The sequence below is a fragment of the Chlorocebus sabaeus genome, chromosome 14, assembly GCF_047675955.1.
Source record: "Chlorocebus sabaeus isolate Y175 chromosome 14, mChlSab1.0.hap1, whole genome shotgun sequence".
In the NCBI taxonomy this organism is placed as follows: Eukaryota; Metazoa; Chordata; class Mammalia; order Primates; family Cercopithecidae; genus Chlorocebus; species Chlorocebus sabaeus.
In genome coordinates this window covers 28,744,581-28,770,630 of record NC_132917.1, presented here as the reverse complement: position 1 = coordinate 28,770,630, position 26,050 = coordinate 28,744,581, and the positions used below count along the sequence as shown (strand labels likewise).

The 26,050-nt window shown below is 47.3% G+C and overlaps 1 protein-coding gene and 1 long non-coding RNA gene across 2 annotated transcripts; one reads left to right on the top strand and one right to left on the bottom strand.

The window, feature by feature from the left end:
* LOC140713309 (uncharacterized) lies at positions 1-25,553 on the bottom strand. Its single transcript, XR_012095249.1, has 3 exons — positions 24,766-25,553; positions 23,562-23,870; positions 1-341 (listed from the first exon to the last, which is right to left on the bottom strand). It is a non-coding gene; the product is annotated as an uncharacterized lncRNA (long non-coding RNA).
* On the top strand, positions 6,894-16,298 carry PCARE (photoreceptor cilium actin regulator). Its single transcript, XM_038006228.2, has 2 exons — positions 6,894-10,622; positions 16,100-16,298. Exons 1-2 carry the CDS (start codon positions 6,934-6,936, stop codon positions 16,296-16,298), a joined length of 3,888 nt encoding a protein of 1,295 aa, XP_037862156.2. The 5' UTR covers positions 6,894-6,933.
* Positions 25,554-26,050: the final 497 nt, after the last annotated feature.

Genomic DNA, 26,050 nt, shown 5'->3' with positions numbered 1-26,050 from the left:
AAAAAAAAAGGAAAAGGTGGAGGTGATTCGTCATGGACCTACCTAGAACTCCTTAGAGCAGAGTCTGAAAATCATTAACATATTTCAACCTCCTCATTTTGAAGTTGTTGTGGTAGACAGCCAGATACGGTAGAAGGTGCTAGAGTTTTGGAGTCAGCCATATCTGAGGCTTAATTTCTAGTTCATCTGCTTTCAAAATGTTGGTCAATGCCACAGACATTGGCTTCTCAATGTGACCTTAATATTTGGTCATCCTCTTCTCCATTCACTGATGCCACCGGGTAGGTGTGTATGGTGATGTCCATATGCAATTCTGTGAATGACTTCTTCCTGAGAAATATCTGCATGGGAAAGAAGAGTTAGCAAATTCACATATTGCGCCTCAGTTTACACCTATAAACTCTTTGCTATTAATCTTTTTGATAAAGTAAGAGATAATTGCCTTTATTATACACATCGTGCTTTTTTAAGAACTGTAGAACAATTCAATTTGGAAAATATTTACAATGTGTTAAGTGAACAAGAATAATACAACGGTGTGTACATTATGATTAGGGACTATGTACTACATATACAAGTACAAGAAAAGAGTGGAAGGTAATAAGCAAAACTAAAAATGATAATGCTTGTAAAATTCAAATATTTTAATGAAACATAAACATCTTTGCTAAAATCAATATTTCTTACTTTAAAATATCTCTGGGAATAGAAAAACATTTCTTGTTTTCTTGTAATAGAGACTTTAATCAGTAGTTAACAGGAAACCACTTTACAAGTCCAATTCCCTGGCACTACCACCTCTCTGGCAAGGTAGCAAGCTGGGAGGTGGGCTGGCTGAGGACCAGAGACCAGGAGACTGGGCTGAGGTCAGAGATGGCTGAGCATGGGACTCCTTCTGGGATCTAGAACTCAGAGCTAAGGGTATCTGAAAGTCCCCATCCAGAAACAAAATTAAAACAAGTGACCATCCAGCAAAGCCATCAATCCAAAGTGACTTGTCAGGGACAAAGAAGGTATGGAAGGACAAGCTGGAAGACTTCTTTGGGCTGTAGGGCAAAACTGAAGTTGCTTGCCATAGACTGTTGTAGCCTTCCTCCTGTCGAGGCCAGAATCTGATAAGATTTTCAGAATCTGAAAAGTTCAATGTGGTTGAACTTCCAAGTCTAAGTTTAAAATGTAGATATCTCATTTTTATTTATTTATTTATTTATTTATTTTTATTTTATTTTTGAGACGGAGTCTTGCTCAGTCGCCCAGGCTGGAGTGCAGTGGCGCGATCCCCGCTCACTGCAAGCTCCGCCTCCCGGGTTCTCGCCATTCTCCTGCCTCAGCCTCCCAAGTAGCTGGGACTGCAGGCGTCCACCACCACGCCCGGCTAGTTTTTTGTATTTTTAGTAGAGACGGGGTTTCACCATGTTAGCCAGGATGGTCACGATCTCCTGACCTCGTGATCCGCCCGTCTCGGCCTCCTAAAGTGCTGGGATTACAGGCGTGAGCCACCGCGTCCGGCTGATATCTCATTTTTAAAATGTAGTATGAATAATACAGACTTAGGAATCAGATAGACCAGGGTTCAAATGCCAGATCAGCTACATGTTAGTTATATGACTTGAGAAAATTATCTAAACTTTTTCAGCCTCAGTTTCCTCATCTGGAACATGGGTATGGCAGAGGAAGACTACTTGACCCCCCAAACTGGGACTCTTCTTCCACGGTATAGAAATGTTGCTGGTAAACAGCTTTCTTCTTGACTACATTTCCCAGCCCTTTTTGCATCTAAGTAGGGCCATGTGATAAGTCCTGGCCATCAGAATATAAGCAGAAATGATGGGTGTCAACTCTGGGCAAAGACAGTCAAGGATCTGGCCTAGCTTCCCCATACTCTCTTCCCTTTCTGTCATGTATTGAAGATGGTGATGTTGCAAGATGGAAGGGCTTAAATCCCTGAGTCACCATGTGGAGTAGGGCTGTTTAAAAGAATGTGCCAACATCTACACTGGCATTGTATAAACAATAATAACTCTTACTGTGCTAAGTCACTGAAATTTGGGGATTGTTAGTTACAAAAGTTAGCCTACCCTTTAAAAAAAAAAAAAACCCTAATTTATATGCAAGAATTGAATCCATTTCAATAAAACACTTTCTCTTATTACCACACAAAAAAAAACTAGATAAATGTTTTTCAAGCTTGTGGTACATTTAGGATACTTTGGTTCTAAATATACATGAAATGTACATGAAATCTGCTTTGGAGGGTCCTTAGAGGCACCTTAAAGGGTTAAGCAGTCAACCTCCAGAGGGATAGTGTACCTGTGTCATGACTGATTCAGACCATAAGCCACGCACACTAAGAGTCAAGAAAAACAGGCAGGTGTTTCTACTATGATCGCCAAATCAAAAGCTACTTAGGGCAGGCACCTGGATATCACATGTTGGTTTCTGATAGAATTGTGTATCCCACGAGCAACTCTGGATGGATTGCTCTAAGGTACACAACAGTAGCCAGATTGGTTCTTTTAATGATAGTTAATGATCCTCCAAAGTAAAGCAAGGAAGGCCAGCTTCTGAAAAGATAAATGTAAAGTGAGTGCTTAATGAAGTGCCTGGAACACAAACATGACCTCCTTCCCTGCCAGCTCACCATAACAGATGCGTGTTTATCTCTCTGTTACCTGTTCATCTCACATCTAGACCAGGGAACTGTGTTGCAAAAAGCACTCCTTCAGATATGGAAGACCAGGTATGTCTTAGGTAGGCCTTGACTAGTGGGAAATTTTTCTTAGCTTTTAAGGTACAGGAGATCCCCTTTGGTGAGACTGATAGAATTTGAGAGGTAAAACATTTCTTAGATTGTTTAAATGACTCTCAGTCTTGGCTCAAAATTGATGTCACACTAGAACCATCTTTGCTGATCAATTAGTTCAGGGCCACATGAAACAAAATGGCATGGAATTTATTTAACATGCTAAAGGGAAAAGACGAGTACCTTATAAACTAATGTTTAGAATAGTTATATTTTAGATGCCATGGTTTGAACTATGATATGGCCTGATCTTTTTTTGCAAGTGACCTTTTGAAGGTGGAGCCTAACTTTCCTCTTCTTGAATGTAGACTCTACATAGTGACTGGCTTCTACAGTATAGAATATGGAGGAAGTGAAGGTAACCTTTGAGATTAGGACTTGCTCTGGGGGCAGGCAGTTGCTCTGCTGTAAGAACACTCAAGCAGCTCTACAGAGGGATCCATATGACATGTAACTGAGGCCTCCTACAAACAGCCATCAAGGAATGGCGGCCTTCATGTGAGTCAGTTATCATAGCCAGGTAGATGAGCTATCTTGACAAGAATCATCCAACTCCAGTCAAGCCTTCAGATGACTGCAATCCTGGCTGACATCTTGGCTGGAAACTCATGATATCCCCCCAAATTCCTGACCCACACAAACTGTGAGATAATGTTTGTTATCTTAAGCTGCTAATTTTTGGAGTAGTTATATAAAAACAGACAACTAACAGAGGGACCCTTTTCCAAGACTAAGGGCATTATAGCTAGGACCCTCTTAGGCACCAAGCAAAGCATACAATACTGCATTTTAGTTAGAGGTGTGTGTGTGTGCGCGTGTGTGTGCACACACACAAGTGCAACATACATAAAGCATGCAACTTCATTGTACGACTCAAGGAATTTTTGCCCATATAGTATATACCCAAATAACTACCACCTAGGTCAATATGTGGAACATTTCCAACACCCTAAAAAATTCCTTCATGTCCACAACCAGTTGATAACTCTTCGCAGAGATCACCATTTTTCTAATTATTATACAACTATGGATTACTTGCCTGTTCCCAAACTCCATAAAAATGGAATATTTCAACCTGCACTCTTTAATGTCTAGCTTCTTTCACTCATCATAATGATTTTAAAATTTATCCTGCTGTTACATGTTTCATTAGTTTGTTCCTTTCATTGCTGGGTAGTATTCCATTGTACAATTATATCAAATTTATCTATTTCCATATTGATAAACATTTGGGTTGTTTCCAATTTGAGGCCATTATGAGCTCATAAATTTTCTTATACTAGTCTCTTTGCAGACCTTTATGTTCAATATTCTTGGGCAAATTCTTAGGAGTGGAATTGATGGGTCACAGGGTATATTTTTAAATATCAGTTTTCCAAAATAGTTGTACTTTTATATGCCCACTCAAAATAATTTTCATTTGAAGCAAATCCAAATCCAGTTTAAGAAAGAAAGAAAAACAAAAGTCGGTCTTAATGAAAAATGAATGGCAATGAATAAAAAGCTTCCTAAATTATTTGGAATAGTCAAGGAAACTCATATGTAAGGTACAGAGCTATGTGACAGCAAATCCTCCAGGCAAACACTTTGATTTTGATCACTGGTTTGGAAATAATTTTAATCACTTAGATCAAAGTTTTTCACAAAGATGAGTCAAGCAGGGGCCCAAATCCCGAGAGAAGAATTTACATAAAGCATCCTCCAGATGAGCTTTTCACTCTGTTAAATGGATGACCCGAAGGGAAAAGAAAGCCTTCCCGCGTGGCACCCTTGTTTACCAGGCCAGCCCAGCGCTGTGACAAATGAAGCACCGTCTTGATGCCTAACGCAGCTCGCCTGCAGGCGCTGATTCGGCTTTGTGTTTCCCCTGAGTTCTGCTTCAGATAAACAGATCAGGGAAGTTTATTAATGATGTACTCTGGGGCATCGGGCTGCGATAGGCAGCAGGCGCTGCACATGGCCCCAGTGGCCAGTCTCCAGCTAGCACGAGAGGCAGCTCTAAGTCCTGCCTGTTTCGAAGACATCCTGACACCCACAGGGTTGTTTTTGCTGGTTGTATGGAGTTAAGTAGGAAAAAATGAAGACTGGGAAGCCAGAATAGCAACACCAATCTCAGCAACTTCAGGGGGATGCTCAGAGATGCTCAATGCAGTGTTTTTCTATTTGGAAAATTTCAAAATTGGCAACAACCTAGATGCCCAAAAATAGGAAATGGTTAAATAAAAGCCCCTCTTCTTCCTGCAGACAGTGGGAATCATTGTGTTTGAGAGCAGAGAAATTAAACAATGAGGCCTTAGAAAACTCCTGGGGCAGCAGTGGATTGAGCACAGGGTGGGGGTGGGGGGCAAAAAGAGCACCAGATTCAGACGGCTCTAAGTGCATCACAGGCAATTATCTCCAGACCATTCAGGAATAAACCAATGCAAACCAATGAAATTCTTATGACTTTCATTATTATAAGCGCCCTAGCTTCCAGGGGAAAAGAGTAAGAAACTTTTTTTTTTTTTTTTAAAGACACGGTCTCACTTCCAAAGTCCAGACTGGCTTACAGTAGCACTATTATGGCTCACTGCAGCCTCAACTTCCTGGGCTCAGGTGATTCTCCCACCTCAGCCTCCCGAGTAGCTGAGATTACAGGTGTGTGCCAGCATCCCCAGCTAATTTTTTGTATTTTTAGTAGAGACAGTCTCACCATGTTGCCCAGACTGGTCTCAAACTCCTGAGCTCAAATCATCAGCTCGCCTCAACCTTCCAAAGTGCTGAGATTTGTAGGCGTTGAGTCACCACACCTGGCTGAAACTGCATGTTTTTGAATACCTACCGTGGGTCAAGCACTGGGTCAAGCACTTACCAAGTATTAATTGACAATCCCCACAGTGGCTCTGTGAAGTAAGTACCGCGGTCCTCATTTCAAAGATGAGCTCTGCCTCAGGGAACTTTAAAAACTTTTGGAAGTTTCCCCAACTAACAGGAGAAAAAGTCAGGATTCAAACTCCAGTCTCTCTAGGCCAAGCCCTTGTTCTAGATTTTACTGACAGCAAATAAAGTTTAAAATGAGTTTTTCAATGGGCAGCTGCTACCCTTAGCCACAGGCAGGAGCCTGACAGCTTGAGCAGAAAGATGGGCTTCTCCTTGAGTTATCCTCCTAATAACGAAATGGCTCTCCACTGCCCAGTTTTAGCTTGTTTTCCTATGAAGAAGGTTGAATAAAAATCCTCTTCCCATGAAAGCATTGCCTTCCTGAGCGTAGTGACTGGCCTTGAGCTTTACACAGCAGTGACTTTTCCTGCTGTCCCCATCCAAACTGGGGGGATAGCTTTCCTGCTACCTAACTCAATTTTCTAATGCAAAGGGAAGCAATCTTGCCTTCTTCATTCACTATCTTATTTAGAGGCATTCTCTATCACTAGAGTCCTGGGGCTTTTATAAGCCACACAAACAATAACACGTTACTTCAATTATTGTCTATTATGTTTTGGGGTCTTCTTGATAACAACAGATTGGAGCACACTTGGCTGGTTTGCCCTTATTAAACCGTGAAGGTCACTTCTCTTCCAGGGCCTGCAATCAACAAGCCCTCTCTTCTCTTCCACAAATGCATCCCTTCCAGAGCCTTTTGCAATTATGGCTCATTTCTCTAGGTTTCATATGGCAGGCGTCTGAAGAGAATTAAAAGCATGAGCACGTGCAAAAATAATCCGCTTCCCAAGATAGTAAATGCTGAGAAGTTCTATATTAGAACACACTGTGAGTGCTGACTGGCTAGGGCATGATTAACCTAATAGGCTTAAGCTGCACTTGCTATCCACATCTGTCAGGACGCGAGCAAAACACAGGCCCGTAATCCACCAGACTGAGGACCTTCAGAATTGTCCTGCTGCTCACTAACAGCACAGGGTTCCAAACTTAGAACAACAACAGGACGACAGGTACCACTCCCTCTTCACATTTGGACCAAGAAAATAAAGAAAGCTGGTTCCAAGTTTAGGATATTGTACCATGGACTTCAAAGGATTCTGGCCTGAAAATTGCCTGGATGGACTAGTAAGATTGCCTTTTGTTCCTATTTCAAGTATGATTCTTGGAAAATTGTGAAGGTTGTGGGCGGAAGATGACTACAAGCTGAAATCATGGGGTGTACACCTTCACACAGTGACATTGTAAACAGCGTTGCAAAGAGTGGCATTCAGTTCTTGAAAAAGCCCAAAGCAATTCGGCCAGGATGTCAGGGTGGAAGTGAAAGAGGTTCCATCCCTTTGCTGGTTAAAAACTCCACCTGCTATGACGCTGGGGAGGGCCTGGCAGAGGAGCAGCCAAGTTCCAGGAGGAACCAAACCACAGCTAAAGGTCTTTGTCAGCTTATGGGAGATCCTGCTTCAGGCAAAAGGAAAGATACGGAAGGACTGATCCCAGGAACCAAAACCTCTTCATCCCAGCTGAACAAATCACAAAGCCACATGGCTAAGGACATTCTGTTCAAGACACAGGGTTCCCATGGATCACAAGGGGCAGACTTTTCTGGAGATGAGAGTCAGGAAAGTAGTACCCAAGACACTTCCAAATGGAAAAGGACACAAAAATGTCACACGTCAAGCAAACAGAGCCATTGCTACCAAACCATCCACCCTGCTCATGAGTCTGAAGGCAAAGTGGACTTCCCAGAGCCCCTGGTAAAGGCCCACCAGCACGCTTACACCTATCTCCACTCCAGCCTCTCCAAATATGAAGCAATTCTGTACATCATCCATCAGGCCACCCAGACCCGGGAGCTGCTGCAGCCTATGGTCAGCTTCCTGCTGCTGTGCTTTGAGGAGATCAGCCAGCTTTTGGGGGAGATCTCCAAGGATGGAGAAGTACTCCTGCAGGAAGTTAGGGAGGATCTGGCTTGGCCTTTGAAGAAAAGAGAGCCCCAGGAACAACCAGATCTCCTGCAACAGCTGCTGCAGTACACAGTCAGCAAACTGCAGGTGCTCAATGGCACGGTGGCCTCGCTTACCAACAGCTTCCTGGAGAGCTCCAGCAGCTACCTCCACTCCACTGCAACCCACTTGGAAAATAAGCTGAGCGCAAAAAGGAACGTGGATGAACGCCTCCTGGGGGCTCTGGGGCAGCTACAGAGCCTGGCGAGTGGCCGTGGTGATGCTGGGGTGCAGGGACTCCCCTTATGCTCTGAGGACAGTGGCATTGGTGCTGACAATGAGTCTGTGCAGTCGGTGGACAAGCTGGGCAAGCAAACCAGCTGGGACCTTGCACTAGAGCCTGAAGAATGGAAGTCAGTGACTTCCAATCACACAGAAGCTAGGCAGTCCGGACATGCCTGGCAGCAAAGTCCATTCTGTATGGGTTCAGACGGACCTCAGGACTGCCTGCTCTCAGGGGCTTCTATGGCAAAGGTTCAGCCACAAGCACAGGATGAAGCAAGGAGCCCATGCGTCTCCAGTACAAGCCCAGAAAATATCACCTCCCCGCCTTTGAAGCTGGGGACAAGCACCCCATGTGATTCCTTTGGGATTGGTGTCTCTGTGGAACCACATCTTTCCAAAACCTCCAGGCTGATGGACGCTCCATCTCTTAGTGACAGCGAGGACAGCAGCCCAGAGGAGGAAGATGAAATGAGCAGCATGAGTCTGTGTGTCTGGCAGGAAAAAACTCCACATTCAAGGCCACGATCTTCACCTGCTGACCGGGAAAGCCCATTTCAGGCCCGCACCAGGAGGCTTAGGAGCCTCCAGGCCCAGGAAATGATTCTGAAGATGAAGGAAGCAATCAGCGAAAGGATCAAGTTTGTCCCTGTGCTCTCTGGGCACCAGGATTGGTCTGAGGAGGAGGAGGGGAGGATAGTGGTCCCCCCAAGACCTAGCACCGTCAGTGGCAGCAGGAGGGCCCCTGAGAGGCAGAGGAGGTCCCAGTCAGAGTCATGTCTCCAGAGTCACGTGGAGGACCCCACCCTTCAGGAGCTGCGAAGGGTCCAGAGGGACCTCAGTCAGAAGCTGGAGGCATTTTATGCCCTGGGTGCCAAAGGGCAGGAGCAGAGCCAGGAGCAGATTCTGCAGCCCAGAGCAGCAGCCGTGTGGCCCAATGGCACCTGCAAGGTCAGTCCAAGCAACACCACCAGCAGGCTCAAGGCATCCCTCACCAAGAACTTCAGTATTTTGCCTAGTCAGGACAAGAGCATCTTGCAGAAATGCAGTCCCCATCCTGAGGACGAACAGGGCAAAGCTGAGAAGCTTCCAAATGCCATCCCATCAGGAGATGTCAGTGAGGCTGCCGAGGCCACGGACCAGAATGTCAGGGGCTGTCCCACCAGAACATCTGTCAAGAAGCTTATTGAAACTTTCAGTCCCACGGAGAGTCTGAGGACACTGGGGGACTCTAAGGACTCTGGGGCAAGTCCCTGCCTCAGGAATTGCATCATGCCACCCAGACTTCCCATGTACAGGGGGCTTGCCCCTTTGTATCCAAAGTCCCAAATTTCTCCAGCATCAGGCAGAGAACCTCTCAGAATGGGCATAGGCTGGAAGCCCTTAGCACCTATCTTTCCCCCTCTGCCTAAAGCAGAAGCAGCCAAGAGTGAGGAACTCAGCTGTGAAATGGAGGGGAACCCCGAGCACCTCCCTCCACCGCCCCTGGAAGTCCTGATGGACAAATCATTCGCTTCTCTGGAGTCCCCAGAAAGCAGCAAGTCCACAGAGAGCTCCCCGCAGGAAACCCAGGAGCCAGGGCTGGGAGAGGCTGGCCCCACCAGGAGAACTTGGGCTTCCCCAAAGCTGAGGGCCTCTGTGAGCCCCCTGGACTTGCTGCCCAGCAAGAGCACCGCCAGCCCCACCAAGCCTCGCAGCACAGGGCCAGGGAGTGGCAGGAGCAGCTGCCAGCCCAGGAAGCCAGTCCTGGACCTGAGCCGCCCACCAGCCACCAGCCAAAGCCCAGAGGTGAAGGGTGGGACTTGGAGTCAGGCAGAGAAGGCCGCCAGCCTCTACAGGCAGCCCCGGAAAGCCATTGCCTGGCACCACTCCAGCCCTCCATCTGGACAAAACAGGACCTCAGAATCCAGCCTGGCCAGACCGAGGCAGAGCCGAGAGAGAAGCCCCGCGGTGGGCAGAAAGGCCTCTCCCACGAGGACACACTGGGTGCCCCAAGCAGACAAGAGGCGCCGGAGCCTGCCCTCCTCGTACAGACCTGCCCAGTCAAGCCCCTCTGCCGTGCAGACGCCCCCCAGTCCACCACTCAGCCCTGGAGCTCCCAGCCCACCCGTGAGCCCCAGGGTGCTAAGCCCTCCAACCACAAAGCAGCGAACTTCCCCACCGCACCAGCCCAAGCTGCCCAGCCCTCCCCCCGAGAGTGCACCCGCTCTGTGCAACCTCTCCGGCCCTCCAACCCAGCACCCAGAAGCAAGCCCCCCTTCCTCGATTCCCTCCCCATCACCCCCAATGTCCCCTTCTCAGGGGCACAAGGAAACAAGAGACTCTGAAGACAGCCAAGCAGTCATAGCCAAAGTGTCTGGGAACACACATTCCATATTCTGCCCAGCTACCTCCTCTCTATTTGAAGCTAAACCGCTGCTCTCAACAACCCACCCACTGACCCCACCATCGCTGCCGCCAGAGGCTGGAGGCCCTCTCGGGAACGCAGCAGGATGCTGGAGGAACAGCTCAGGACCTTGGCTGCGAGCAGACTCACAGCGGAGAGCGGCTCTGTGTGCCCTCAACCCTCTGCCTTTCCTCAGGAGGACAGCTTCTGACCGCCAGCCGGGTGCCCGACCGCAGCCTCCCATCTTGAACCCCACCAGCACCTCTTGTGAATCCCAGCTCGGTCAAAGCAGGTAAGGAGTGTCCTGGGGTCACTGCCCTTCAGCGGCTTGGAATAGAGAGGAACAGAGCGCATGGGCCTCAGGATCTTCTGGGTCCTAGTAGTTTTCAAATTGTGCTCCAAGGGAAGAGGCAGTTGGGAAAAAGAGGTGTAGGGGGCAGTTCCAGCTCCCCTACTCTCCAACTTTGAGTTGCTGTGCTCTTATCTGTTACACATTCCAGCTTCCTAAGAAAGATTTTAATTGAAAAGAGGCCCTGCTGTATTAAAAATATCAAGTTCAAATGAGAACACATGGACAGGAAAGGCGCACACACCGGGGCCTGTCGGGGGTAGGGAACAAGGGGAGGGAGAGCATTAAGACAAATACTTAATGCATGCGGGGCTTAAAACCTAGATGATGGGTTGATAGGTGCAACAAACCACCATGAAACATGTATATCTATGTAACAAACCTGCACGTTCTGCACATGTATCCCAGAACTTAAAATATATATCTCAAAAAAATAAAAGAATAAAGTTCAAAACACTCAAGTTAGTTCAACCCCACACAACCCGTGTTTTACAGCTGGGGAAGCTGAGATGAAAAGCCTTGCCCCTATGGCTGGCTCACTGGCTCCCCTTGTTTCTGGTTCCCCGCAGGAGACCAGCATCTAGTTGGGAGTTTCTCAAACTATTTGGTCCCAGGACTCCTTTAAACCCTTTAAAGTTATTAAGAGCCCGAAAGAGCCTTTGTGTGTGGAGGCTGTATCTATCAATGTTTACTGTATTGGAAGTTAAAACTGAGAAATAGGTTAAATATTATTTTTTTTTAAAAAAAAATGTTAACACAAATAATATACTCTTATAAAAAGTGTGTATTTTCTTTTGTCTAGTTTAAAGCTTTTATTTTAGGTTCATAGGTACATGTGCAGGTTTGTGATGTAGGTAAACCTTGTGTCACAGGGGTTTATTGTACAGATAATTTCATCACCCAGGTACTAATACCCAGTAGTTATTTTTTCTGCTCCTCTCCCTTCTCCCACCCTCCACCCTCAAGTAGGCCCCAGTGTCTACTGTTCCCCTCTTTGTGCCCATGAGTTCTCGTCATTTAGCTCCCACTTATAAGAACATGCAGTATTTGGTTAGTTTGCTAAGGATAATTAATGACCTCTAGCGCCATCCATGTTCCTGCAAAAGACATGATCTTGTTCTTTGTTATGGCTGCATAGTACTCCATGGTATATACATGTATTACATTTTCTTTATCCAGTCTGTCATTGATGGGCATTTGGGTTGATTCCATGTCTTTGCTATTGTGAATAGTGCTACAATGAACATTTGCATACATGTGTCTTTATGAAAAGAGTGTCTTCTACAACAACAAAAAATTTAGGGAAAAGAATAGCACTGTTGTACATTTTTTCAAATCTTTTTAGCATCTGGCTTAATATAAAATGACTGGATTCACAGCTCTGCTTCCATCATCAACCTGTTGGGATCTCACACCTCATGTAGACGCTGGTATCTCCACCCTACATTCACAAGAGAATGAGTGAGAAGGAGAAGTGACATCTTAGTATTATGATGAAGATAGTTTTGACGTCATGGGCCCCCTATAAGTGTCTCAGGAATAACCAGGGGCACCCAGACCACACTTCGAGAATGGCTAGTCCTGGAGGTGTGGAATATAAATGTGTGGTTTCCCATATCCCCAGGGACCTGGCTCCACTTCTCTAACTTCAAAAGTTTGTAGAGGGAGAACAAGAGTCTTCATGAGTGTTGAGCGCCGGAATCCAGGGGTGGGGCTGCTACCTCTTCCCCGGGCAGACTGAGTTCCAAGTGTGCCTTTCTCATCACAGCAACAGATGTGCATGTCATTGGCCCAGCCGCACAGACAGGCCCGGACATGCAGCCGCAATGGGGCATGAGTCAAAGTGTAGCCATTGCTGGGCACTGAAAGAAGAACTCATATGCTCAAGTGGTTATTTTACAGAATACACGGGGAAATGTGCCTTTACCCAAACTGGTGTAGAAACAATAACAAAAAAAAAAAATCTGAGGTCTATTAGAGAAGAACTCTTATCAATGTGTCTTGATATCAGATCAGACAAAGCTCAACTGACACCGGTCCTTGCTATCTTTGCATAGCCCACGACTGTGTAAATCAGCAGTTAATTTCTGCCAGAGTGATATGTGTTGCAGACTTCACAATCTGTCCAGGCACAAATGGTAATTTTTTACAAAGTACTCGGCAGTCAATTTTAAATAAAGATATTATCTCGGGAAAGTTGTGCATTATTACAGTTAAACTTCCCCAGCCACTTGAAAGAAATGAAATATTGATTATTTTTGCAAGAATCTTAATGTAACATTGCTCTTTTCTTAAATCTAAAATGAGCTTCCTACAGTACAGTGGTTTTCATCTAAGAACCTCTATAAATGTTAATGCATTATTCCTCACTCAAGCCACTTATTCAGTTATTAGATTTCTAAAACTGTGCCCTTCAGGAGAAGAGCTTGAGAGAACAGGGACAATAAAATGGCATTAATTAAAAACACTAACATTTAAAACAGCAGGAGCAATAATAAAGTAACATAAAATTGTTCAAGAAGAAAATAATGCCCTTCTTCAGGCTTCTCCTCAGAACAGGGCAGCGAAAAGGTTGTTTTATGTCCTGAATCTCAATACTTGGGGCAGGGGTGGCAGGGAGGTAACAGTGGCTTGAAAGAGAGAGGATGTCCGGGCGCAGTGGCTCACACATGTAATCCCAGAACTTTAGGAGGCTGAGGTGGGTAGATCACCTGAGGTCAGGAGTTCGAGACCAGCCTGGCCAACATGGTAAAACCCCTTCCCTACTATAAAAATACAAAAATTAGCAGGGCATGGTGACATGTGCCTGTAATCCCAGCTACTCAGGAGGCTGAGACACAAGAATTGCTTGAACCTGGGAGGCAGCAGTTACAGTGAGCCAAGATCACACCATTGGGCTCCAGCTTAAGTGACAGAGCAAGACTCCATCTCAAGAAAAATTTAAAGAGAGAGAGAGAGAAGGAGGGTTCATAAACAGGAGGCTTCCCAAGGTCACGTGGAAGGTTATATAATGACTTGCAACCATTCCCCTGCCTCTCACGACACCACACAGCTCTAAGCCTTCCCACACTGTGAACATGTGATGGGAAAGTGCTCATTCCCCAGCACCCCCGCCCCCAGGTATAAAGTTGGCATCCGGGAGCAGAAGCGCACCTGCTGTAAGCACGTCAAGCCTTTGCCACCCTGTGGATAGCAAGCTTTTTTTCCTGCCATCCTGCATATGGGGAAACACCACCAGGGACTAGGCATGATTTCCCCAAGATCATGCAACAAGCCAGTGCCAGGGAGCCACAGGCTGCTCAGAACGGGCTGCTTCCCCAAGCAGCGACATGCAGGGACACAACTACACCCATGATGTCTTGCAGCTGAGGCAGGCCTGCAAGCTGAACCAGCCTGCCCTTCCAGTCACCCCGTGCGAGGCAGGAGCCCCTTTTTGGAAAATGGATGATGTTTGTATCTCCCGATCTTGGGGCCCTGGGGATTGGGAACAGCCCTTGGAGGCTTACCCAGGAAGCTCAATGACTGAGCTGCAACTGTTATTTATGTGCCAAATCCCCCAGTGGGGATTCCAGCCTCTAGGTCTCTGGATGTTGGGGCACTGTGTGCATTCGAGAAGGCTCCAGACTTTCTCCCCTCAATGTGGTGCTTTCAGCCTTTGCCTGGCCTGGACTGCCCAGGCCTGCACGCTCTGCCGCCTTTACTCAGTCTCCTGGATCAGAAGCCCAATGGCCCCTGGGCCCTGAACTCCTGTAGGGACCTGTGATGGGGCCGGAGGCCAACACAAATGAGATTGGCTCCAAGGCACAGTGAGTTGGGTTCCTTCCTGTCTGACAACCATAGCTGTGTGCTGGTCTTAGCGCCCACCGCACTTACCCACGACTCCTAACACCCACCTCGATCGTGTTCAGATCCAAATGCAAACATATTCTCCAGTGGTTTGGCATCCCATGTAAGCCTAACCTCACAGAGCTGAGCATGTTGCACAATAAAGCTCACAGATCAGGCAAGAATGTGCTGTCACAGGCAGAGAGACGCCTTCTTACCCGTGCATATGCGGAACTGGGGTCCTGTCCTGGCCCTGAGGCAACTGACTGAGAGCTCTGACCAAGGCCTCATAGTCCCTGTAGTAGGATGGCGTGGTCCCTAGGGTCCTTTCCTAGTGCGACTTCCTATTCATTCAACAATGCAGCTCCAGTGTCGCTACCCACCTCTGGGGCACTTACGCTACTAATACAATAGTATACCAAGGGTCTTCCATGCTTCACCCAGTATTGATACCTATGAGTGCCTGATGAGCTGTGTACTATTATTACTTCCTTTTTTTTTTTTTTTTTTTAGACGGAGTTTCACTCTTGTTGCCCAGGAGGCTAGAGTGCCATGGCACAATCTCAGCTCACTGCAACCTCTGCCTCCTGGGTTCAAGCGATTCTCCTATCTCAGCCTCCTGAGTAGCTGGGATTACAGGCATCTGCTACTATGCCTGGCTAATTTTTGGTATTTTTAGTAGAGATGTGGTTTCACCATGTTAGCCAGGCTGGTCTCAAACTCCTGACCCCAGGTGATCCCCCCTCCTCAGCCTCCCAAAGTTCTGGGATTACAGGCATGAGCCACCATGCCCAGCCTATTACTTCCATTTTATACGGAAGGAAACAGACTCGGAGGGGTGAACTAATAAGCCAGAGAGTCAGGACTTGAACCCAGGCAGCTAGCCTCTAATCCCCACTCTGGGGAGCCTCAGGCTGTCCTGCCAGCAGATGGCCAGTGTGGCTTCCTGGGTGGGTCCCCTGCTAGCAGAAGCTTGCTCCATGCTCAGGGCCACCCTCCATTCTGCACTCCTAAGGCATACCAAATCCCACTCAGGCTCCTGTGGGGGTCCCCTCCCCATGCAAAGTCCCTCTTAGCTGTGTCACTCCACAGCTGAGAAGCTCTGTTCCAGCCAAATGCGGGGCCTGGGCTGGGCCAAGCTGTTTGCATTTTTCTCAATTCAGGAAAAGGGTGGCAGCTGCGCAAAGCCGGTTTTTTTCCTTGTTGTTTTTGTTGTATTTAATTCAACTGGCTAAGCCTAGCCCTTATTAAACAAGAAGTGCTTTAAAAACAAAAACAAAATTAAGGCCCAGCTCCCAGAGCTTCTGAGGGAGTTGCTTTGTTCAGAGCAGCAGGATCCAGGGCTTCAGGGGAAAGAACAGGACTCAGCCTGTCACCCCAGCTCCCGCAGCGCCCACGCCTGCAGGCACACGGCAAGGGCGGCACCAGCCTGGCAAGCCTGGTCAGAGGGCAGAGGCCTGGCCCCCAGGGTGAACAGGCACAATTGTGGGAGAGGGCTGGGGTGAGACAGAAAGGGAGAATGGAGGACAGGGGTGGGGCAGGAAGGAGCAGCAGAGGAGGAGTGTCTGACCTGCATTTGTCCTTTCTCTCGGCAGCAGCAGCGAGGAGAGCCCTAAGAAGGACACAGAGCCGGGGAGCAGCCCCTGTTCCCCTGAACTGCAGGGCAGCAGCAGGCGTGCATCTCCCCCAGAGTTCTGTGTGCTGGGCCACGGGCTGCAACCAGAGCCTCGCGCCGGCCACATCCAGGACAAATCCCAGCCAGAGGCACAGTCCCAGCAAGAGGAGGTGTCCTGACAGGCTGACGAGGGGGCCACACTCACACAGTCACCCCAGAAGGCCAAGTGTGACAGCCAAGTGTCCCACCTGACCCAGAGATGGTGGGCAAACCAAACTCCTACCGAGGTGTCCTGGAAAGGCCTGGAAGGTGCACTGCCCAGCGGGTCTGCTGAATTTTAAACAAACGCCGTTTTCAGTCCCAGATCCTGCTCCGCCTTGGGGTTCAAAGGTTAGCCAGAACTTTAGACCCCACAATGACAGTATTTAATCCTTCAAGTGCTGGCCTTAATTTTGGGGTGGGGTGGGGAGTGGAGAATGTATTTGTTGCATGCTTGATAGGGTTTTAACTGGGTTCGTTCCTTGAGATCACTGAAGCCTCACAACGGTGAATGAAGCAGATAGCATTCTCCAGTTTTGCGCACATGAAAACCGAAGGTGTGGGAAGAGGCCCCCTCAAGTGTTTTGCTCAAGGTCATACAGCTAAGAAGAGAATAGAGCAAAATTTTGCACAGATGAGTCTGGTGCTAGAATCTCTCTGCTCTTTTTATTACATTCCATTGCCCATAAGTATTGCGTCACTCCACCTGCCTAAAGCAGACATGGGTGCGCAAATGGTCGGAAAGCTTCTTTGTTGTAAGGTTAAGTCGTGGCACAGCATTGAAGCCCCTATTGAGAGCTTTGTTCAGAAGCGCGTGGCTCCCAAAATGAGAAGGCTGAGTGAGCTGGGATTAAAACACACAGCCCCACCTGTCTTCTGTCCTCTCCTCCTTCCCAAGCTCAGTTTCAATGCTTTAAACCTAAAGCTGACAGCTCACAATACCAGCCACGCTGCCTCTCGGCCTAAGCATGTAGCAAATGCTCTCACTGCCCTACGCATTACGTGCTTCTCGACTGAGTAGGGTAAACTAAGCCGCCCAAACAAGGCAGCCCATTCTCTACACGCCGTGGGCGCTGGAGCGCAGAAGATAGCGTGGGTAAGGCATACGCAGTCACACGCCGATCTCCCCTCAGAGGCTTCTTGGCCACCTTTATTCCCAGGTCATCTTGCAAGAACTTCTGCTGGAGTTGAAATCAAAGTGAAAAACAGTTGTTCATGCCAAAAACCTGCTTCTGCCAATGAGCTAGATATTTGCTGCCAATCTTGGAATGTTTCCATTGGAGGCTGTGGTGTACATTCTGTTTAGAAAGGATTTTGCAGTAACTGAGTGATTCAATGCCGGCTCAATGGGTTGGCAAAAGACAAGAATTCTTATCCACTGCAGTACAGCTAAGGGACGATCCTCCAGATCTGCTGCAAAGCTGATTTTTAAAGTTTGGGGAAATTACAGACCTCAAACCCATTCTTGCTGAGATTGTGGGCTCAAAAACTTGTGAAACTATGTCCCTAGGGACTCCAGCTACCTCCCCCAGAGAGAGGCTATGACTCTGAGTAAATGAATCCCACCTCGACTTGTCCAGTTATTATTCAAAGGCACCCAAAGAACAGCTGATTAACCAAGAGGGGCCACAACCCACCCCTCTGCTGGAAATGCACACGCAGCTCTGCTCACGTTTGCTCCTGTTGTCGCCCTCATCTAAGAGAAGTGCTCAGGCAGTGCCCAGGCCAGCAATTCTAGAGCCAAGCCACACCCACTGCTGGGTGGACACTTAGGAGCTGCCTGGGCTGCAGGCAATGAGGGAAGCCCAGCCACCCAGGCAGGGCAGGGGCCGAGGTAAACACATGAGAATGGACCAGGCTCAGGAAACTTGCCCAACAGATATCTGGACATTCTCCCTAAATGGTTGGGCAGACCACAGGGTGACCATGGGGTGAGCCTTAGGAAAGCTGGGCACTGAGCTGAGGAGACATACAGTGTGGGCAGCCTTTGAGGTTAGCGCCCAGGTAAGTGGCTTCCGGTGGGACTGCTCAGAAAGTGGGCCCTGCCTGAGCTAGGATTTAGGGGCAGGATTCCTGGAGGTCTGAGGAAACAAAGCTGTTCCCCAGCTGCAGGGAGGCTGGAATGGGACACAGTGGGTGAAACTGGGATACCATGAGGGGGTGTAACCACAGGAATTAGAAACATTTTAGTTACTGGAACCAGGATATGAAGTGGAGCCAGACCAGCAGTGAGGGGAAGCAAGGCTGAGTCTCCAGCCCAGGCCTCCTTCCGTAAAGGGCCTCATCTTAAAAGTCCAGGGCTGGGTAGAAAGTGGAAAGGGTGGCCAGGTGCCCCCTGCGGTGGCCGTGCAAGCTAGTGGGGGCAGCAAGGAGCCAGGCAGAGTATTCCACCACTGAAGGGGTCAGTGTCATGGAGAACACACAGGAGGGGTCCCGAATGAACAACTGTGCTTTCCGTGAGCATGCATGGCAGGAATCTACACTTTTTCTTCATAGAGTTAGAAATCAAGGACCGTCAGGGATACAGAGAAGGAGGAACCCACCACAGATCCATCTAAGGGGTGCACGTCATACCCATCTTCTTACTCGGGCCAGCTCCACCCTGGAGGAGCACAGCTTTCATCCTCCCGACCATGGAGACCCCAGAGCTGTGGAGAGGGAGGTACTGAGCCTAGCCCTTTACCCAACACTTTAATGACACTGTAAACAGCTCCACCCCAGGGAAAAAAAAAACACAATTTTCTGCTTCCATCAAAAGGATTCATGGAGGAAAAAAAAAAAAAGAAAGTAAACATCATATTCTGGCAGAACAGTGATAGTTTTTTGCAAGTATAAACATAATCTTCAAAATGAAATACAACCTCCCTCCGCGGCTGGGGTCTGAGCTGCTGTTGACTCTAAGCAGTATCTATCTTCCTTCCTCACATTGTATGCCCAGTTCAGAGCCTAAAATAATCCATGTTGAAAGGAAACACAGGGCACACAGACCAAGGAGACTTTTCTTTCATTGTGAAGGGCCTAGGATTGACAAGACTTGCCTCATAAACCTTACAATGTGAATGAAAGGGATTTTGAGAAATACATTCTTTTTCTGAAATAAACCAGTGGTTTGCATGTATCAGAGGAGCCGCTGCAGTGAATTATAAGTGCTGACGTGTTTGTCAATCGATCATCTGGTTGATGGCTTACAGGCTACTAAAGCACCCACTCTATTCTTTCAAAGGAAGTCTTTTCAAAGGTAATATATTTTTAAGTAGCCCCACATCAAAGATTCAGTCGAACTGCCATAAAGTACACGTGTTCTGGGCCTATATTAACAGAACATGTTATACTGCACTATCGTCTACTCCCCGTGCCTACCTGAGGTTTAAATAAAGCTCCATCAATCCATCCAGACGTTTTTATGAAATGTAATTAAAAATGCATCGCACAAGAAGAGGAGCAAACAGTTAATTCACTCAGCACTCTAATTCAACTTTATGGAGGACCCTGGACACTGCAGGCTTGATTGCACTCCTGGACTTCAGAAAGTAACTTTGTGAATAGTCCGTGGGCCCTGCATCAGGTGGCTCTAGGATTCCACTGACCTAGTCACCCGCTTCTGAACGCTGTCATTCCAGACACCCTTGAAGTCTAGCACAGGAGGCAGCAATCGGTTTTGACTGGAGTGATAGCACTGGCAGGGCTCAGTTAATGCCCATAGAGAAAGCTGATTGGCCTAAACTGGAGGAAAAAGAAAAAGAGGAGGAAGACAGCAGGAGGGGAAAGAAACAAGGGGTAGGGTAAATGGGCCACTCATTCTCAGGAACTGGAGAGTATCATGCTCCTGAGGGTTGAATTTACAACACCAGAGCCTGAGTTCTGACACCTCCATTCCCTGGCTCTGTGACCTGGCATCTCTGGGCCCATGTCTTCATCTGCAAAGCAGTGATAATGTCAGCCTACTTATCCCACCATCTGCACGACAGGGGCAAACGTGTCTTTTCTAAGGCATCTTTTTGAGCCATCTTGGGGAACGGAACTCATAATCCTGGCCATTTTGGTCTTTAATATTCATCTCTGCTGCCTCCGCACTTTAAGATCCCGATTGAGAAAAGAAGCCAGTATCATTTCCCCCTCATTTCTGAGTTGCGCTTTGATCTTTGGAGAAACTTAAAAACAGCTGTCAAACTCAGCAAGAATTGACTTCCTTCTTTGAAGGTTTTCATGTCTTTCAAAGTGAAGAGAAAAAGACTTTACAACATTTGCTTGCAATCGCAAGTACCTATGTCAAATATATCACATGGAAAAAAACAAATTAAGCCTCTGAATCTCTCGTCTTTCCCATGTTGAGTCATGAGGCTGTCAGTCAGTCAGATAGATGGCCAGCAATTACTCTGAACACTGCTAAACAGCAGGCTTTGCATGAAGTGTGGGATGAGGCTACAGTTAATGACAATTCTACCTTTCTTTGTATGTAACGCTCTACTTTTTCCAAATGCGATTATCTACATTGTTTCATTAAATCTTTAGGGGAAAAAAGACTCTATGAGATGGACAAAGCAAATGTTTTTTCAATACCTTTTACACATGAGAAAAATATTTCACTCCAAAGACACATTGCCAGTGAGGGCAGAGCAGGCCTCTTACCCTGGCCAGCCTTCCTCCTGAAACCTGGAAAGCAGGATCTAGATTATTCCAGAGAGGCAGTACTGGAAGGAGACAGCATACCTTTCTGTGGAAGAAATTCTCCATTTTCTCCAACATTTTCAAATAGGAAATTATTTTTCTTTTTAAAGTTACAGGGTCTCACTCAGTGTCACCCAGGCTGGAGTGAAGTGACACAATCATAGCTCACTGTAGTTCACTGCAGCCTCAAACTCGTAAGCTCAGTCTCCTGATTAGCTGGGACTACAGACATGCACCACCATGCCCAGTTACGATTTTTTTATTTTTTGTAGAGATGGGGTCTTGCTCTGTTGCCCAGGCTGGTCTCAAACTCCCAGACTCAAGCAATCCTCCCACCTCAGCCTCTCAAAGTGCTGGGATTACAGGTGTGAGCTGCCACACCTAGCCCAGGAAATTACTTTTCATATCTAACCAAAGTTCAGCTGAAATCCTAGCCATTCCTCAAACTAGCTTGGATGAAAACTCAAAACAAGGTCTCCAAGAGTTTTTAAATTCCCTCTGAGAACCTCGACCACTCCCATCATTTTCCAGCCACACACACACACACACAAAAAAACTGCTGCTAGCATTAAGAAAAAAAGAAAAGTATCTTCCAAAAATCTTTGCTTCTCATTGCCATGAACCCTGAAGTGGGCTTCCAGATGAAAACTGGTGGGAGCAGACGTGGCCTCCTTCTGGAGACAGCTCTTTATTGCCAGGGCCCCACAGCGGTAAAAACCAGCGGATGAGACAGAAAAGAATATAGACCCTGGGAAACAAATTGCCTTCATGAAAATTATTTATCTAGCAATTTTTTTTTCCCTCCTTTGGAAGGGGACAGGATTGGCTGTGTTTACAAAACCTGGTGACATTTTAAAGTGATTGTTTAGTTAACGGCTTCTGACATCAGCTGCAGAAGTGCTGGATCACTTTAAGGATGTAAAAATTCTCAAGGAGAACCCAAGGTGATGCTAATAACAGCTGTCAACCCACAGAGAGATAATTATAAAGATGTGATTAAAACAAAGCAAAGCCTTCAAATGTTACAGCCAGCTTCACTGAAACACCAGGGGACGGGATATGGCGAAACCAGCACGCCCCCTGAATAAACCCCAGTAATGATAAGGACAAAACCTGAGCCCCCAAGAGGTCCCTGACTCAGAAACACCCACCAGGGAGCACCCGTGCACACAGGGATGCTGCCGTGCTGTCTGGAACCCAGCTGGGAGCAGGCAGTTAGGACGCTGCTTCCCAGGCTGCCTGCTCTTCAGAATCAGCTGCTTGATAATTTGCAGATTCCCAGGCCTTCCCCCCAGTAAAAGATCTACAGCTGAGACTGAGTCTGAGTTTTTAAAAAGCACTTGTTCCTGTTTCTCTCTCCCCATCTCCTCAAGCAATTCTTTTCATCAACCACATTTGGTAAAGACTCATTGAGGGAAACTGACTCCCAGGTGTGGGCTAGCCTGGGAACCTAATAACCACTGAAAGCTTTGAGATCGTGACAGAGGTTCTCAACCTTGAGAGTGAGCGATCAAAGCTCTGATTCAGTAGGTCTGGAGTACAACCCAGGGATCTGTACTTTAACAATCACTGTGGGTGATATTGTAACAAGCCACAGTCCACACTTGGTGCCTATAGCATCCCCAGGCCAACAGCTTCCAATCAGGGCATACCTGAAGTCTTCCCTTTTTCCACTATGAAGCTGCAGCATTCCTCTGCTTGCATATAAGCCTCTGCCAAAACTCAGGTCATCATGGCAGACTCCCTTGCTAAAGCAAGCTCTGAATAGACTACACTTTTCTCATGTAGTCTTCATTTGTGCCCGCAAATCCTATCCCCACCAGAGGCCAAGTGTTCACAGAATGTCCTAATGATTAGAGCTGACCAAGCAGACCCTCTGCCCTGAAGCTTTTGGGAGCAAAACTCTGGGACCAGACTAACTCCAGAAATCCATGGGGCTTCAATGGGTTCTTTCAAAGGGCTCAAACTGACCCAAGGGAAGGTAAATGTCTTAGAGCCATAAAGCATCCTGGAACAGAAAGTCAGGGGCTTTGGACACATATCCAAGCAGGCCTGGACACATACCCAAGTTTCAGCCACTTTCTTGCTGTCTTAGGGCCTGACCCCACAACGTGTGGTCCCTGCCAGCCTCACAGGATTGACATCACCTGGGAATTGAACAATACAGACTCTCAGGCTCCACCCAGACCTGCTGAAGCAGAATCTGCACTTTACCAAAATTCCCAGGTGATTCCTGTGTACTGACTGAGATTGTTCATTAAGCATCGCTGAGGCTCAGTTTCCTCATCAGGATATGAAAGAAATATCTTCCTTACAAGATGTCAAGAAGAATGGCAGACCTGCAACACTGCAGAATTTAATGAGGTTGGCTCTTCCTCTCGGCTTCCCTTTCTGGGTCCCCATCTTCCTCCCTCCATTACAAGGAGAACAGAAGACTTACGGTCATTTCCCCCTTTCTTTCCCTAATGGCAGAACTAAGTTATAATAAAAGGAAAATGCTTTAGGCAAGAAAGCGCTCTGCTCCCCTTCAAATCATCCCCCCTCCAGTCTCAAGAGTCAGAAGAGTGGAACCGAGGGAATGGCCGCAAGGAGAGAAGAGCTTCTGGGTTTTCTTCCCTGTGGGGAGGGATGGTTGTGAAGGCGTATGAAGAAAGGGGAAGATAGCTGGAGAAATGACAGGCCCCAAACAGAGAACAGCTCCCCGTTTTCGTGGCCTTATAAGTATTTACAAGTACCTTATAAGAATGTTCTTATTCATCTTCCGCACAGCCAGGTGAAGGTGGGCACCGACGTCATCCACACACGAGATTGATATGGAAAGATCAGAGAGGTTGACAGATGGGCCCCAAGCCGTACACCAGCAGGCCACAGGCCTGACTCCGGAGCCTGGACTCAGTCTCTGCCGTCAACCCCAGAACACTCTAGGGCTGTGAGGTAAGGGGAGCTGGCAGGCCAGGAGCCCACAGGGCCTAAGCCATGGCTAGTTTCCTTTTTTATCGGACTTTTTATTGTGGTTTTTGAATTCGCCCAGCCATTAGAATCACCTGGAGTTAAAAGAAGAAACAGCTGCCTAGACCTCACCTCAGACCAAGTGAATCAAAATCCCTGTGGGATGGGGGTAGAACTCAGTATTTTTTAAGTCTTGCCAGATTATTCTGAAGCACAATGAGAGGGGAGAAACATTTATTATCTCAGAAGGTAGGAGATAATAAAGGGAGGAGAAAACAGAATGAGATTTTGTTCCTGGACCAAACTGAGGGTCGGGCTGCTATTTCTCGTGGCCCAATAACAAGATACAGATGAACCAGGGAGGAAGAGGGTTTATTTCTGTAATTGGTTACAGGGAGAAGGCCTGGAAAATATCGCCAGAACAACTCAAATTACAAAATTTTCCAGAGCTTACATACCTTCTAAGCTACACGTCTGTGTGTAAGTGTGCATTCCTCTAAAGACATAGGTGATTAACTTCTTTTAATCTGTAGCTAAGATCTAAGTCCTAAAGCCCTTCCTCTGGAGCCTCAATAAATTCACTTAATCTAAATGGGTCCAGGTGCTGCGGTGATTACCCTTATCTTGTCTCCTGCTAAATCATGGAGGTTTGGGGAGTTCCTTCAGACCCCCAATAAACTTGTTTGTGGAGGCCTGGGGAATTTCTTCAGACCCCTAATAAAACTTGTTTAATCCTAAACGGGTCCCACTAAGAATTCCTCATTATCTCGTCAAGCTTCAAGGCCCAGGAAAGGCCTAGGCAAAACTCTTGGTGGGCTTTTGTGACATTCCAGCCTTTGTATAAGGGCACTGGCTCTCTCAGCTTTTAATGTTTAACTTAACCACTCACTCTGTATTGAAACGGTTGTTATGGAGGTCTGCGTTAGTGAGACCTGGCCTGCCACAATGGGACCTATAGGAAAAGTTTCCCAAAATCTGAAAAAATTCTACCTGATGTAAAAGGGAGTCCTGGCAGTTACAGCTGTCAGACGAGTCTTCAGTCTATGGGTCTCACTCTAAACCGAGTCCACCCATTTTTCTAAGAAACAAAACGAGTTTTTAAAATTATTTCTCTTCTCTTTTCCCCGTTTCCTCTTGTTCCCCACTTCCTACTTAGCTCTTTAGAAATGCAACTATAACCTTTTACCTCTTTCACCAGACTCTCCCTACAGGGCAGTTTCATCTAACTGTGTGCTTAGAAGCTCCAGAGCGGAACTTGCACCCACCAGGAAACTGCCTGGAGACACAACAGTCAATTAATAACCCAAAGTATGCCCACTACGAAACTCCCTCCCACCTAGAGAGCTTCAGCCACCTTTACAACCTCGTTCTGCCCACAAAGATGCCAACTCGACCACCCGTTACATAAGTCATCAAAGCAAGTATGTGCACTCCCCCACCTGCCTGCTTCCTCTCCTGCATGCCATTCATGCCAGCACCCCACCCCCCGCTTTAAAAGTGACCGCTTTCTGCTCCAAAAACCACTCAGTACCCTTCAAGGCAGCTTCTTCCCCTGAACTAGTTTTGGAATAAAAAGTCAGTTTCTTTATACCAGGCCTCCCTTTTGTTCATTGGAGTCTGCAAGCAGTGAGTGACTGAACCTGCGGTTTTTGTTACCTGGAGAGAGAGACAGAGAGAGAGAATCTTCCATCATTAGAGGCTGTATTCCCACCCCCAAGAGCATCTCATGTAAGCGGAGTTCCTGGCCGCACACAGAGCCAAGCAAAGGATGTGTGGGCTGAGCTCCAGCCCCAGCTCTCAGGACAATCTTCATTTCCCATGACAGGCCGTCCCATTAGACTCCCACAGGAATTCCCAACAGGCCCAGGGCCAGGTTACCAACAAGCTGTCTTCCCTTTGTTTTCAAAGTAATGAGGTAAGGAAATCTTTGGAGACGGAAATTTCCCAAGGTACACCGGAGCCACCCAGTGCCTCCCAGCAGCGTCACGCCACGGGTGTGATTAATAAAACCTGAAATAATGAGGGAAAAGAACAGTGCAAAGATGTATTCTGCACTTTTCCAGTGTTTTCAGCTGTTTTCAATGCCGGCACCCCTGAGAGTGGGTGGAGGCCCATGGGATGGGAAACCTCCTGTGTGAGAACAGACATGGAAGGCAGGACAGTGCCGCTGAGCTTCATTTCTGCCGTCAAAATCCCCGCCAGACTCTACATCCCTGGCCTCCTAGGGATCTAAAAAATCCTGAAATGTTCTCATACATTCCAGGATAAAAGCAGA

Bases quoted from the DNA above. Each gene is read 5' to 3' on its own strand.
- PCARE (XM_038006228.2), top strand. From the start codon at position 6,934: ATGGGGTGTACACCTTCACACAGTGACATTGTAAACAGCGTTGCAAAG. The intron at 10,623-16,099 runs GTAAGGAGTGTC...TTCTCTCGGCAG, and splicing joins TCCCAGCTCGGTCAAAGCAG to CAGCAGCGAGGAGAGCCCTA.